This window comes from Bufo gargarizans, chromosome 8 (genome assembly GCF_014858855.1).
Source record: "Bufo gargarizans isolate SCDJY-AF-19 chromosome 8, ASM1485885v1, whole genome shotgun sequence".
Taxonomy (NCBI): Eukaryota; Metazoa; Chordata; class Amphibia; order Anura; family Bufonidae; genus Bufo; species Bufo gargarizans.
This window is the reverse complement of record NC_058087.1, coordinates 179,528,068-179,540,533: the sequence shown is the minus strand read 5'-3', so window position 1 is coordinate 179,540,533 and position 12,466 is coordinate 179,528,068. Positions and strand designations below refer to the sequence as shown.

At 46.0% G+C, this 12,466-nt stretch overlaps 1 protein-coding gene and 1 long non-coding RNA gene across 3 annotated transcripts in view; one reads left to right on the top strand and one right to left on the bottom strand.

Moving 5' to 3' along the window:
• LOC122945752 overlaps positions 1-12,466 on the bottom strand; it is a 46,458-nt gene that overhangs the window by 9,871 nt on the left and 24,121 nt on the right. The gene's annotated exons all lie outside the window — the stretch shown is intronic.
• The window catches only part of PRKCB (protein kinase C beta), a 140,773-nt gene that overhangs the window by 106,007 nt on the left and 22,300 nt on the right, over positions 1-12,466 (top strand). For both annotated transcript variants that reach the window (XM_044304921.1, XM_044304920.1), the window contains exons 11-15: positions 890-981; positions 4,239-4,301; positions 7,144-7,282; positions 12,069-12,149; positions 12,330-12,437. In XM_044304921.1, coding sequence (XP_044160856.1) covers positions 890-981; positions 4,239-4,301; positions 7,144-7,282; positions 12,069-12,149; positions 12,330-12,437 — 483 coding nt within the window. The remainder of the gene's footprint in view (positions 1-889; positions 982-4,238; positions 4,302-7,143; positions 7,283-12,068; positions 12,150-12,329; positions 12,438-12,466) is intronic.

Genomic DNA, 12,466 nt, shown 5'->3' with positions numbered 1-12,466 from the left:
CAAGATCAACTTGTACCAGAGTGATGGGAAGAGAAGAGTATGGAGAAGGAAAGGAACTGCTCATGGTCCTAAGCATACCACCTCATCAGTGAGGCATGGTGGTGGTAGTGTCATGGCGTGGGCATGTATGGCTGCCGATGGAACTGCTTCTCTGTATTTATTGATGATGTGACTGCTGACAAAAGCAGCAGGATGAATTCTGAAGTGTTTCGGGCAATATTATCTGCTCATATTCAGCCAAATGCTTCAGAACTCATTGGACGGCGCTTCACAGCGCAGATGGACAATGACCCAAAGCATACTGCAAAAGCAACCAAAGAGTTTTATAAGGGAAAGAAGTGGAATGTTCTGCAATGGCCGAGTCAATCACCGGACCTGAATCCGATTGAGCTGCATTTCACTTGCTGAAGACAAAACTGAAGGGAAAATGCCCCAAGAACAAGCAGGAACTGAAGACCGTTGCAGTAGAGGCCTGGCAGAGCATCACCAGGGATGGAACCCAGCGTCTGGTGATGTCTATGCGTTCCAGACTTCAGGCTGTAATTGACTGCAAAGAATTTGCAACCAAGTATTAAAAAGTGAAAGTTTGATTTATTATTATTATTCTGTCCCATTACTTTTGGTCCCTTAACAAGTGGGAGGCACAGATGCAAACTGTTGTAATTCCTGCACCGTTCACCTGATTTGGATGTAAATGCCCTCAAATTACAGCCGACAGTCTGCAGGTAAAGCACATCTTGTTCGTTTCATTTCAAATCCATTGTGGTGGTGTATAGAGACCAAAATGTGAGAATTGTGTCGATGTCCCAATATTTATGGCGCTGGCTGTATATTGGGCTTTCTCTGTGCAGGTAGATTTAGCGCCTCCTGTTTCTGTCACTTTTTGCAGGACCGCCTCTATTTTGTGATGGAATATGTCAATGGAGGCGACCTCATGTACCAGATCCAACAAGTAGGGAGATTTAAGGAACCACACGCAGTGTGAGTATGTTAGTGCCTCTTCTTGAAATGTGAGGCACCTCTGAGGTATCTGAGGGGTCTTATGTGAGGATGAGTGAGCTTCATATTTTGAAGTTCGGGTTGGGGTATATGATAAATTGCGTTATGGATTCCGTTACCACGGACCATAACGCAATTCTATGACGGAATGCCTTTAGAGGCATTCTGTTATTCATTCCGTCCTAATAGAAGTCTATGGGCTGCAAAACGGATCCGTCCCTTTTCTGTTATTCAGGGGAGTCCTCTCCTGCATAATGGAAACTCTAAAGGCATTCCGTAATGCATTCCATCATGGAATTGCATTATGGTATAACACAATTCAGCATATACCCCAACACGAACTCGAACTTAAAAATATGAAGTTCGCTCATCCCTAGTCTTATGGTATCAAAAATGAGATGACATGAAGGTAAAAGCATGGAGAAGATGTGCAATCAGTTACCTGCAGACTTGTACCAAGTGACAGTATTGCAGCTCAGCCCCACAGCACCGTTCTTCTCCACTGGTTGTGTCTGGTATTGCAGCTCTGCCCCACAGCACCGTTCTTCTCCACTGGCTGTGTCTGGTATTGCAGCTCTGCCCCACAGCACCGTTCTTCTCCACTGGCTGTGTCTGGTATTGCAGCTCTGCCCCACAGCACCGTTCTTCTCCACTGGCTGTGTCTGGTATTGCAGCTCTGCCCCACAGCACCGTTCTTCTCCACTGGCTGTGTCTGGTATTGCAGAACAGCCCTAAAACGTTGAGCTGCATTCCCATAAATAACAATTTTTAAGCAAGGAAGCAGCCATGTTTTTCTCCTTCATACATCCCTCCTTTAAAAGGCTCTTACAAGATAAGGCTACATTCATACGACCGCATGTGTTTAGCGGTCCGCAAATTGCGTATCCACAAAAAAAAAAAAAGGATTATGTCCGTATGGCATCTGTTTTTGTTTTTTTGTGGATCCATTGTAACAATGGCTATCCTTGTCCGCAAAACGGACAAGAATAGGACATGTTCCATCTTTCTTGGGGGTCTACGGAACGGACATACGGATGCGGATAGCACACTGTGTGCTGTCCACATTTTTTTGCAGATCCATTGAAATAAATTGGTCCGCATCAAACCAAATACGTTTGTGTAAATGTAGCTTAAGAAAAACATGGCCTCTCTTCCGAAAACAGCACCACACCTGTCTGGTGGTTGTGTGTGGTATTGCAGCTCACCCTGGTTCTCTTCATTAGACACAACTATTGGACTATTGGTGCAGCGCTCTTTCTGGGAGAAAGTGGCCATGACTTTCTAATCCTGGGCAACCCCTTTAAGGTCCCTCATCCCATCTCTGAGCTGTAAGTGGAGCCGAAATCAGATTCACTTAAGACTTTAAGACTGTTCTTAAAAATCCGGCTCCCCCTCGCCTTGCTCGAGTGAAGGGCTGAGGAGCCACAAGGGAATATTCTGGAGTTTTTTTTGCTGTAGAAGAAGAAAGGCAAAGTAATTGCTACAAGGGGGAAGCGAGACGTGGGAATTGAGACTACAGAAGTGACTGGGAAAATGGTAAAATATATGGAAGTTTTTCTCTTTGTAAGTCAGGAATATTCTACGTGCTTTATGTATTATGCAGTGCGGCTCCCCAGATTTTGCTCCTAGTGTGTCACGTTGTAGATGGAAGGCTCGAGCAAGCAATCTTCATCCTAAAAAAGTACTTAAAGCAGATGGTGTCTTGTTTAAGGAACACACTATACAAAACTGCACTGTGTTGCACCTAATGCAGGACCTGAGTGGACGGGGCATGACCGTCTTTGTAATGTTGTCATGCTCCACCCCTCAGTGTTCCTTATTGATGGCACATCTAGCAACCAAGCAGAAAGCCAGAGGGGATGAGTCGCAGTATATCGTATGCAATGCAAGTCTTTACGGAGATGCGCCAGTGTAAGGGCCTCAAATGGGGTCGCACAGGTACGGCACTTAATTATTACTTGCAATAGTGCCATCTCACAGGTGGCCATGGCGGTCCTCTTTCCGAGCTATCTGCAGATCAGGGGCATACGGTTGACACGACCGGTATGGCCTCTCCACAGGCCTGCGCTGCCGAGTCTCACAAACAGCCTTCTAGTACAGGCAGAGACCTTCATCTGCTGCCACTATCATAGGGTTTAGCATGCTCAAAACTGCTCACAGATTCCCAAAGGGCATCTGTCAGCAGTTTTGTACCTATGACACTAGCTGACCTGTTACACGTCCGCTTGGCAGGTGAAGGCATCTGTGTTGGTCCCATGCTCATGATATATGCAAATAAGCCTCTAGGAGCAACGGGGGCGTTGTCATTGCACCTAGAGGCTCTGCTCTCTCTGCAGCTGCCACTACCTTTCCTATTTGATTGACAGGGCCCGGCGTGGTGATGTTTACACTGCCTGTCCCTGTCAATCAAAGTGCAGAGGGTGTGTCAGAACATAGATGCCTTCAGCACATGTAACAGGTCTGCCAGTCTCATAGGTACAAAACTGCTGACAGATGCCCTTTAAGCTGTTAAGTTCAGTAACGTTGTGGGAGGCATCGATCTGATCGTGTTCACTATGAAGGATATATCTGTGTCAGGATTGTAATGTCGGACGCCTGAATGAAAAATCTGCTTAGCCCCCCTGTGCTTCAGTAACATTATGTTTGCTATACAAGAGTATTAGGGTACTTTAACACTAGCGACAGGACGGATCCGACAGGCTGTTCACCCTGTCGGATCCGTCCTGCCGCTATTTCGCCAGACCGCCGTCCTGTCCCTATTGACTATAATGGGGACGGGGGCGGAGCTCCGGCGCAGCACGGCAGTGCACGGCGAAAGGCCGCAGGACTAAAACTACGACATGCCCGACTTTTTAGTCCGGCGGCCTCTCACTGTGCACTGCCGTGCTGCGCCGGAGCTCCGCCCCCGTCCCTATTATAGTCTATAGGGACAGGACGGCGGTCCGGCGGCAAGGCGAAATAGCGGCAGAAGATCCGACAGGGTGAACAGCCTGTTGGATCCGTCCTGCTGCTAGTGTGAAAATACCCTTAGACAGGACTGACAACCCTGGTGGCTTTTTTTTTTTTTTTTTTTCTTCATCACCAACTTTCCCAATAAGTCATACTTTTGGTATTTTTTTGGTAGAATTGTCTCTCAATACATGGATCCAGATTTTTTTTTTTATCTGGGAGATCATTTGGCGGCTCCCCTGTGCTGGTCCCAGAATGTAATGTTCTGTTTTTCTTCTTCCTCCTTCCAGATTCTATGCAGCAGAGATCGCCGTTGGGCTGCTGTTTCTGCACACTAAAGGCATCGTATACCGGTACGTCCAGCACTTCTTATGGTAGAGGTTGTCATCTCTGGTCACTGACTGTCTTGCCCCCATTACCCACCCCTGTCCCTTAGTGTGCTAACTACACCCAGGTATAGCCATGTGTCAAATTATTTTAGCAGTTTACATACAATTACCTACACATAAAGTTAAGTAAATTTAAAAGTACATTACATTACTTATTCTGTACTGATCCTGAGTTACATCCTGTATTATACTCCAGAGCTGCACTCACTATTCTGCTGGTGCAGTCACTGTGTATAAACATTACTTATCCTGTACTGATCCTGAGTTACATCCTGTATTATACTCCAGAGCTGCACTCACTGTTCTGCTGGTGGAGTCACTGTGTACATACATTACATTACTTATCCTGTACTGATCCTGAGTTACATCCTGTATTATACTGCAGAGCTGCACTCACTGTTCTGCTGGTGCAGTCACTGTGTACATACATTACTTATCCTGTACTGATCCTGAGTTACATCCTGTATTCTACTCCAGAGCTGCACTCACTGTTCTGCTGGTGCAGTCACTGTGTACATACATTACTTATCCTGTACTGATCCTGTATTATACTTCAGAGCTGCACTCCCTATTCTGCTGGTGGAGTCACTGTGTACAATGTGGGGCATCATAATATACAACTTGTTCATTACAGGACATCCACTGGCATTTCATTAGATGCTTGTCGTCCTCGAGAGCTGAGTATGACCCCCCCCCCCCCCCATCTCTGCACGCACTAATAAGACATAGGAAGGTCATGTCAGCAGTTGCGGGTCTGATCCAGCACATTAATAAATCAGGAATGCAGTCGTGATATGTAACAGGGTCCCATCTGCACAGGAGAGAGTTGGTGGGGATGAGAGAATTGCAGGCTACACACCCACACAACCAACACCGCTCCAGTATTCTCCAGTCTGTCTCTTGATAGACAACTATCCATCTATACAGTTATGTAAAGGTACAGATGTAGCAGAGCAGAGTTTGCCACTTCTCATTGTGATATTACATAGTGTTGCATAGGACTTGCAAGTAAATCTGCTGCTCCAAAGAGTTAACAGACAAATTCCCCTCTGCTATATCAGTGTGTTGGATTTTGGCCTGAACGGTATATATTTGACCCGTGGTTTCCAGCAGTGTGGGTGCGTGACTCCAGCTCACTGCCTGAGCGTCCAATCCATTATGAAGTCACGGTCCTCCTGAAAACTGTCATTTTCAGGTCAAGGTCATACAGGGACACAGAAGGGGGGGGGGGGGGGGGGGCGCTGTTTTTTTTTTTTTTTTTTTTTAATTTTAAAGAAGCAATACTGATTTTTCTCATTATGGTCAATGAGGAGGGATCTCCGTAACCATGCCAGGAGTAGGACCATGGATATGCTGCAGTTATGCTCTATATGAAGAAAGGGGCCGTATCGGACATTCACCAGCACTGGTTATAGACAGTCCGGGGTGCTCAAGGAGATCACTTCTGCCCCTTCCCATGAAGCAACGCAATAAAGCCAGATGTATTTAACCCATTAGTGGTTCTGTTTTTGTTAATATCTCCATGCTCACTCTTGTTCCATTTTTTAAATCCAGTTCTATTTATTTCTCCATTGCCTCAATAATATAATATAAAGGTTTGCAAAAAAAAAAACAAATCCTACCTTTTAGTGTATACAGCTCCTGTACAGACCTAGGAGTCTCCGTGGTTACAGACTACAGACAACCCCCTTGTGTAGTCTGATCCTGCAGTCATACTTCACTTCATCTGTCCTCTACTTCTTGCATATCTAAGGAGTATCGCTGCAAGATCGGACTCCACAATGTTTGTAGTTTGTAACCATGGAGACACACAAGAGTGCATAGGAGCTGTGTGCTCAACAGTAAGAGATTTTTTTATTAAGACTATTGCAAAAATGACTTCACTCTTACGGCTCATTCACACGGCCATGTTTTGCGGTCCGCATCCACAAAATACGAATCCTGGTCGAGTACACTCCCCCATTTTTTTAAATCTTCTGTAAAAATGTCCTATCCTTGTCGGCAATTTTTTTTTTTTTTCAGGGCTGCAGAGCAGGTTCAGATGCGGGCAGCACACGGGTACTGTCTGCATCTTTTGCGGCCTTGTTGAGATGAACGGGTCCGCGTCCGATTTGCAGACAAAAACTACAGCCCTGTGAATCAGCCCTTAATTTGGGATTCATTGATGCATTTAGTAGAGTTTCAAAAGTGTATACCCCGATTAAAAAAGGGCACAAGGTCTTATATTTTTTTAGAATAGATAAAAGCATTCTTTACATTGGTCACATAGCCATCCAGACATGAGAGTGGCCCCCATGTAACCCTTCTGTTCTGTCTTCTAGTAATCCCGTCCTTTATGAAACCTGCCCACCATCATACTGCTAGGGGGGAATTCATCCTAAGGGGCGTCAGTTTTGCTCGAGTCTGTGTTGGAGTACTCAATGCCACATTCATCAAACGGTGTATTTTGTTTGATAAATTTGTCTTATCCTTAATCCTAACACTTTTCACTAGAAAAGCTATTCCAGTTTCCTTCTCCATCCTGCTACTGAGTCTCAATGATAAATCTGGAGTGAAACTCATTAACATAGCTAAGCACGCCAAATTTTCCAGACAGATTTCAAAAGCGAGTGATATAAAACTGTAAATAGTCGCAAAATTTTTGCGCAAGTGAATGCAAAATGTCACAAAAGCCCTATTTTTTGCTACTTTTTGAAGCCAGAATTCTGGAGTCAAGGTACGATAAATCTGCCCCAAAGTCTGTAGCTCCTGGTTGTCCCCACCGCTCCTCTTGTCTGTGCTGACGTATAATATTCTCTGTTCCCAGGGACCTGAAGCTGGACAATGTCATGCTCGACTCGGAAGGACACATCAAGATTGCAGACTTTGGAATGTGTAAAGAGAATATATGGGATGGGGTGACGACAAAAACCTTCTGTGGCACCCCGGACTACATAGCTCCAGAGGTATATACCGTAGGACCATGCCCTTTGCTTATCATATCTACAGTATGTATTTTCACGGATTCCTGAGCATTGCACTCATTTTGAGCTAAAAATCATTTTTTCTATTGGTCTTTATTAAAAATGTGGAGCCCTTTTTTCTGTACAGAGTGGAGATGCTCTAGTAGCAGACTCTGGATTTTTCTCTCTTTTCCGTCAGTTGGGGAGCTGACGGGCTCCTTATCTCTGCTCTTTGACCTTATAAACACTCATTATAGCTCAGTTCTGATCTCACTAATAAGAATGTGGCTTAGTATGACCTTTTATTAGTAGTTTAGCGAAGAGGTTTATTAGATGACCAGTCACACGGTTAGAAAAACAGTTAACCCTTTGTGACAGAGCGGCTCAATATTTTTAGTAAAGACCAATTGAAATTAGGATTTTTAGCCAAAAATGAGTAAAATGTAAGCATAAACAAAAATGGCCTCCGAAGGTGTACATAGCCTTTAAGGACCCCATCGATGGCAGATTGTCAGGATTTTACCCGACAGTCGGGCCATGTAAATCCACCTTTACAAATAGCGACAACTGCCAGAGTGTTTGATCATTCAGATGCTTATTCCCGATCAGTGTAAAGCTGTCTCGATAAAATGCTCGCATCTTTTATATGAGCATAAAAATTAACGTTTGTGTAAATAGGATGGGGCAGAAATAATAATTCACTGTAACATGTAAGTGAAGATAATGGAGCATTGGTGATGATATCTCACTGATCAGCATTGTGTAAAAGGACCCATAGGGAGAAATCTGCTGCCTTCTTGGGCGCTGTAGCTTTAAAAGCTGCGTTCCAAGCTGTTGTCCCCCCAAGGGAGGTCTTGTTGTCAGAACTGTCACATATGATTTCACCCAGATAGCTGTGGTGTGTGTATATATATATATTCCTGCTACAGGTTATCCTTGTCACTGGAGGAGGATAACTGTTAGGCCTCTTTCAGACGGGCTTTGCGGGAAAAGGTGCGGGTGCATTGCGGGAACATACGTGATTTTTCAGCGCGAGTGCAAAACATTGTAATGTGTTTTGCACGCGCGTGAGAAAAATCAGCATGTTTGGTACCCAGACCCGAACTTCTTCACAGAAGTTCGGGCTTGGGATTGATGTTCTGTAGATTGTATTATTTTCCCTAACATGGTTATAAGGGAAAATAATAGCATTGTGAATACAGAATGCATAGTACAATAGCGCTGAAGGGGTTAAAGGGGTTCTGCACTTTCATTTAACTGATGATCTATCCTCTGGATAGATCATCAGTTTCTGATCGGCGGGGTCCGACACCCGGGACCCCCGCCGATCAGCTGTTTGAGAAGGCAGCGGCGCTCCAGCAGCGCCGCTGCCTTCTCACTGTTTACCGCCGGGCCGCCCGCCCACTGACATCACGACTTGTATCAACTAGAGTGGACGCGGTCAAGCTCTGTTCACTTGAATGGAGCTTAGCCGCGCCCACTCTAGTTGATACAAGTCGTGACGTCAGTGGGCGGGCGGCCCGGCGGTAAACAGTGAGAAGGCAGCGGTGCTACTGGAGCGCCGCTGCCTTCTCAAACAGCTGATCGGCGGGGGTCCCGGGTGTCGGACCCCGCCGATCAGAAGCTGATGATCTATCCAGAGGATAGATCATCAGTTAAATGAAAGTGCAGAACCCCTTTAAATTTTAAAAATTATTTAACTCTCCTTAATCCACTTGATCGCGCAGCCAGCATCTCTTCTGTCTGTCTTCTGTGCTGTGTGCAGGAAAAGGACCTGTGGTGACGTCACTCCGGTCATCACATGGTCCATCAAATGATCTGTTACCATGGTGATGGATCATGTGATGACCAGAGTGATATCACCACAGGTCCTTTTCCTGCACAGAAGACAGACAGAAGAGATGCCGTGCTGCACGATCAAGTGGATATTAAGGTGAGTTACCCTGCTTTCACACCTGAGCGTTTCTCAAACGCGCGTTTTACGCGCGTTTTTGTGCGCGTTTTTTGTAATAGTAAACGTGCGTTTGACGCGCGTTTGTGTGATTGACTGCAGTGTCCTATGGCCACAAACGCGCGTCAAAACGCCCCAAAGAAGCTCAAGAACTTGATTATGCGTCGGCGCTGTAAAACGCCCATGTGAGAACCATTCCCATAGGGAAGCATTGGTTTTCATGTGTTGAGCGTTTTACAGCGCGTTTGAACGCTCAGGTGTGAACTTAGGGTAACATTTAAAAAATAAATAAAAATTTAACCCCTCCAGCCCTATTGTACTATGCATTCTGTATTCAGAATGCTATTATTTTCCCATATAACCATGTTATAAGGGAAAATAATAAGGATCGGGTCTCCATCCCGATCGTCTCCTAGCAACCGTGCGTGAAAATCGCACCGCATCCGCACTTGCTTGCGGATAATTGGTATTTTCACGCAGCCTCATTCACTTCTATGGGGCCTGCGTTGCGTGGAAAACGCACTATATAGAGCATGCTGCGATTTTTCACGCAACGCACAAGTGATGCGTGAAAATCACCGCTCATGTGCACAGCCCCCTAGAAATGAATGGGTCCGCATTCAGTGCGGGTGCTATGCGTTCAACTCTCGCATCGCACCTGCGCGGAATACTCGCCCGTGTGAAAGGGGCCTTAGAACCCAAAAATGTGGGTCTTGTGTCCTCCCTTTGAATGAAGTGCACACTGCCGCTCCATTCAAACTCTAGGACTGCTGAGATAGCCAAGCGCCATACTCTGCTACTCCGTCAATCCCATAGACATTGAATCGGGCAGCAGCACGCATACTCAACCACTGCTGCATTCAAATAGGTGACATGGCACCCTTATTCTTGTGATCTAACTGCTATCTCCCTATGTTACCCGAACACCCATCAATGTATAATAAAATGTTCTATAACTTTCCAATAGACTTCGTTTTAAATTCCTTTACCGTTTCTCTGCTTGCTGTTAGTGAATGAGAACACTTTTGTGCATCCAGAGGTCAGAATCCTTACAGGCCCAGAGAGTCCTCTGTGAACTCCAGATTCCAGGCTGGTACATTTACCTGCACTGATACATTGTAGCAAACTGCTGAAATATGTGGCTCGCAGGGGATTGTCTAGGCTGGATACAATTGTAACAAACATCCCACCGATCTTCCCGCCACTGCCTTTGTAATGCTGGGCTGGGTTCCCGCTGCTCTCCGCTTCCTGATTGGGCTTGACACAGGGGAAATGGCTGATAATGCCCGCTCGGCCAATCACTGGGCGCAGCAGAGACTCACCTCAGCCATGATAGGCTGAGCCAGTGGCCTACATAGAGACGTAAGGGCCCCATAGCAAGGATCAAACCAGGCCCCCCACACAGGACAGAAGGGTTTCCGCCTAAACCCCTTTTAATGACCTTTGGGCCATTTTTTCCACTGCCTCATTTGCTAAAAGTTGTTCCTTTTAGAGGGTAGAGTCCTGACCAAGTTTTCACCTCCAGTAGAAGAGGGGATGATCCCAACTAAGACTAGGCCCTCTCGCCCTGGGCCCCATAGCAGTCGCATTGTCTGCCGCTATGGTAGTTACGCCCCTGGGCTGAGCAGATATTTCCAGCCTTTTCCTGTGTGTCGAGCCGATCCAGGAAGTAGAGAGCAGTAGGGACTGACACATGTCAGAGAGGCAGTGGCGGAGGATTGGGAGGGTGAGTAACAAATATTCTTAACCATTAATTTCAGTAGGCAACGGCCACTCCAGCACTGAATTTCTCCTGTGGCGGTGCTGGAAGGAAAGAGAATATTTGCTGCTGGGTTTCTTGAAAGATTATAGTTTTTTTTCCAACAGGCAGGACAATCTTAGATCAGCTTAATTTTGGGGACACTTCAACACCCCACAGTTCCCTAAGATATGCCACTAATGTCGGGTAGGTGTAGGTCCCACCTCTGGGATCCGCACCCATGTATGGACCGGGCCCCCAAAGAGCGGCATGCCAAAAGCCGGAACTCCCATAGAAGAGACTGGAGAGCGCCTCCCGCAAGCGCATCCACCTCTCCATTCACCTCCATGGGAGTTCCGGAAATAGCTGAGCAGGTGGCCGCCCTTGCGCATTGCGGCCTTGTTCACTTCGAGGGTCCCGTTCTAGAGAGAGTTGCGGGTTGCTGAGGCAGAACCAGCACCTATCTGACATTGGTGGCATATACTAGCGATATGCCACCAATGTGTTAGATGAGGCAACCCCTTTGACGGTTGCATTAAGCTACTGGGCTGGTCATAGGTATTCTGAGTTGATGGAAGGGATTATGGAGAGGTCTAGGTCAATCTCTATATCCTCTAGGAAAGTAAGCATATTTGTTCTAATTCTGGGATGCCCAACCTGCGGCCCTCCGGCTGTTGCAAAACTACAAATCCCAACATGCTCTGATAGCTGGGGGGGGGCATGCAAACCATAACCCTTCCCCTAGTGTGTTTTAAGCTTATTTGCCCCGCGGGGAACAAAACACATAATATTCCATCCATAGTGGATCAATAGAAGGCCATTGACTGGGATGACGGCTGGATTGAGTCCTCCAGCATAAGAGGCGCATATGGACAGTGCTAATGTGTCAGATGGAAAATCCAGTGCATGCAGTGACCTTACATGTGCAAATGTCCTAAATGTGGGGGCTAAAGGCTGTCATTTGTGTTTGCAAGTGAAATTTAAAAGGGATGGGGACAGCAGCCCTAGTTTTAGAATTCTTTCTTTAACATTGTATTTCTTTACAGGGCTTTTTATGTTTTATGAGATTAGTTGTTAACACTTTTATGTTTGGGTTACAGATCATTGCTTACCAACCATACGGGAAGTCTGTGGACTGGTGGGCCTTTGGTATCCTGCTCTACGAGATGCTGGCCGGGCAGGTCCTCACAGTTTCATACACCATTCCCCTCTCTGTGTATATTCCATCTTTACTATACACTTGTCAGTGTATCTCGTCAGTGTCTTCTTGCTCCTCCACTTCATCAGTCCCATCTGTAAGACGTAGTTACTTCTGTCTTGAATTGTAGTGACTGCATCCTGTTCTCTTCTCCTTATTACAGGCTCCATTTGAAGGTGAAGATGAGGATGAACTATTCCAGTCCATCATGGAGCACAATGTAGCGTATCCCAAGTCTATGTCCAAGGAAGCTGTGGCTATATGCAAAGGGGTATCTATCCAAAATGTCTGCTTCATATG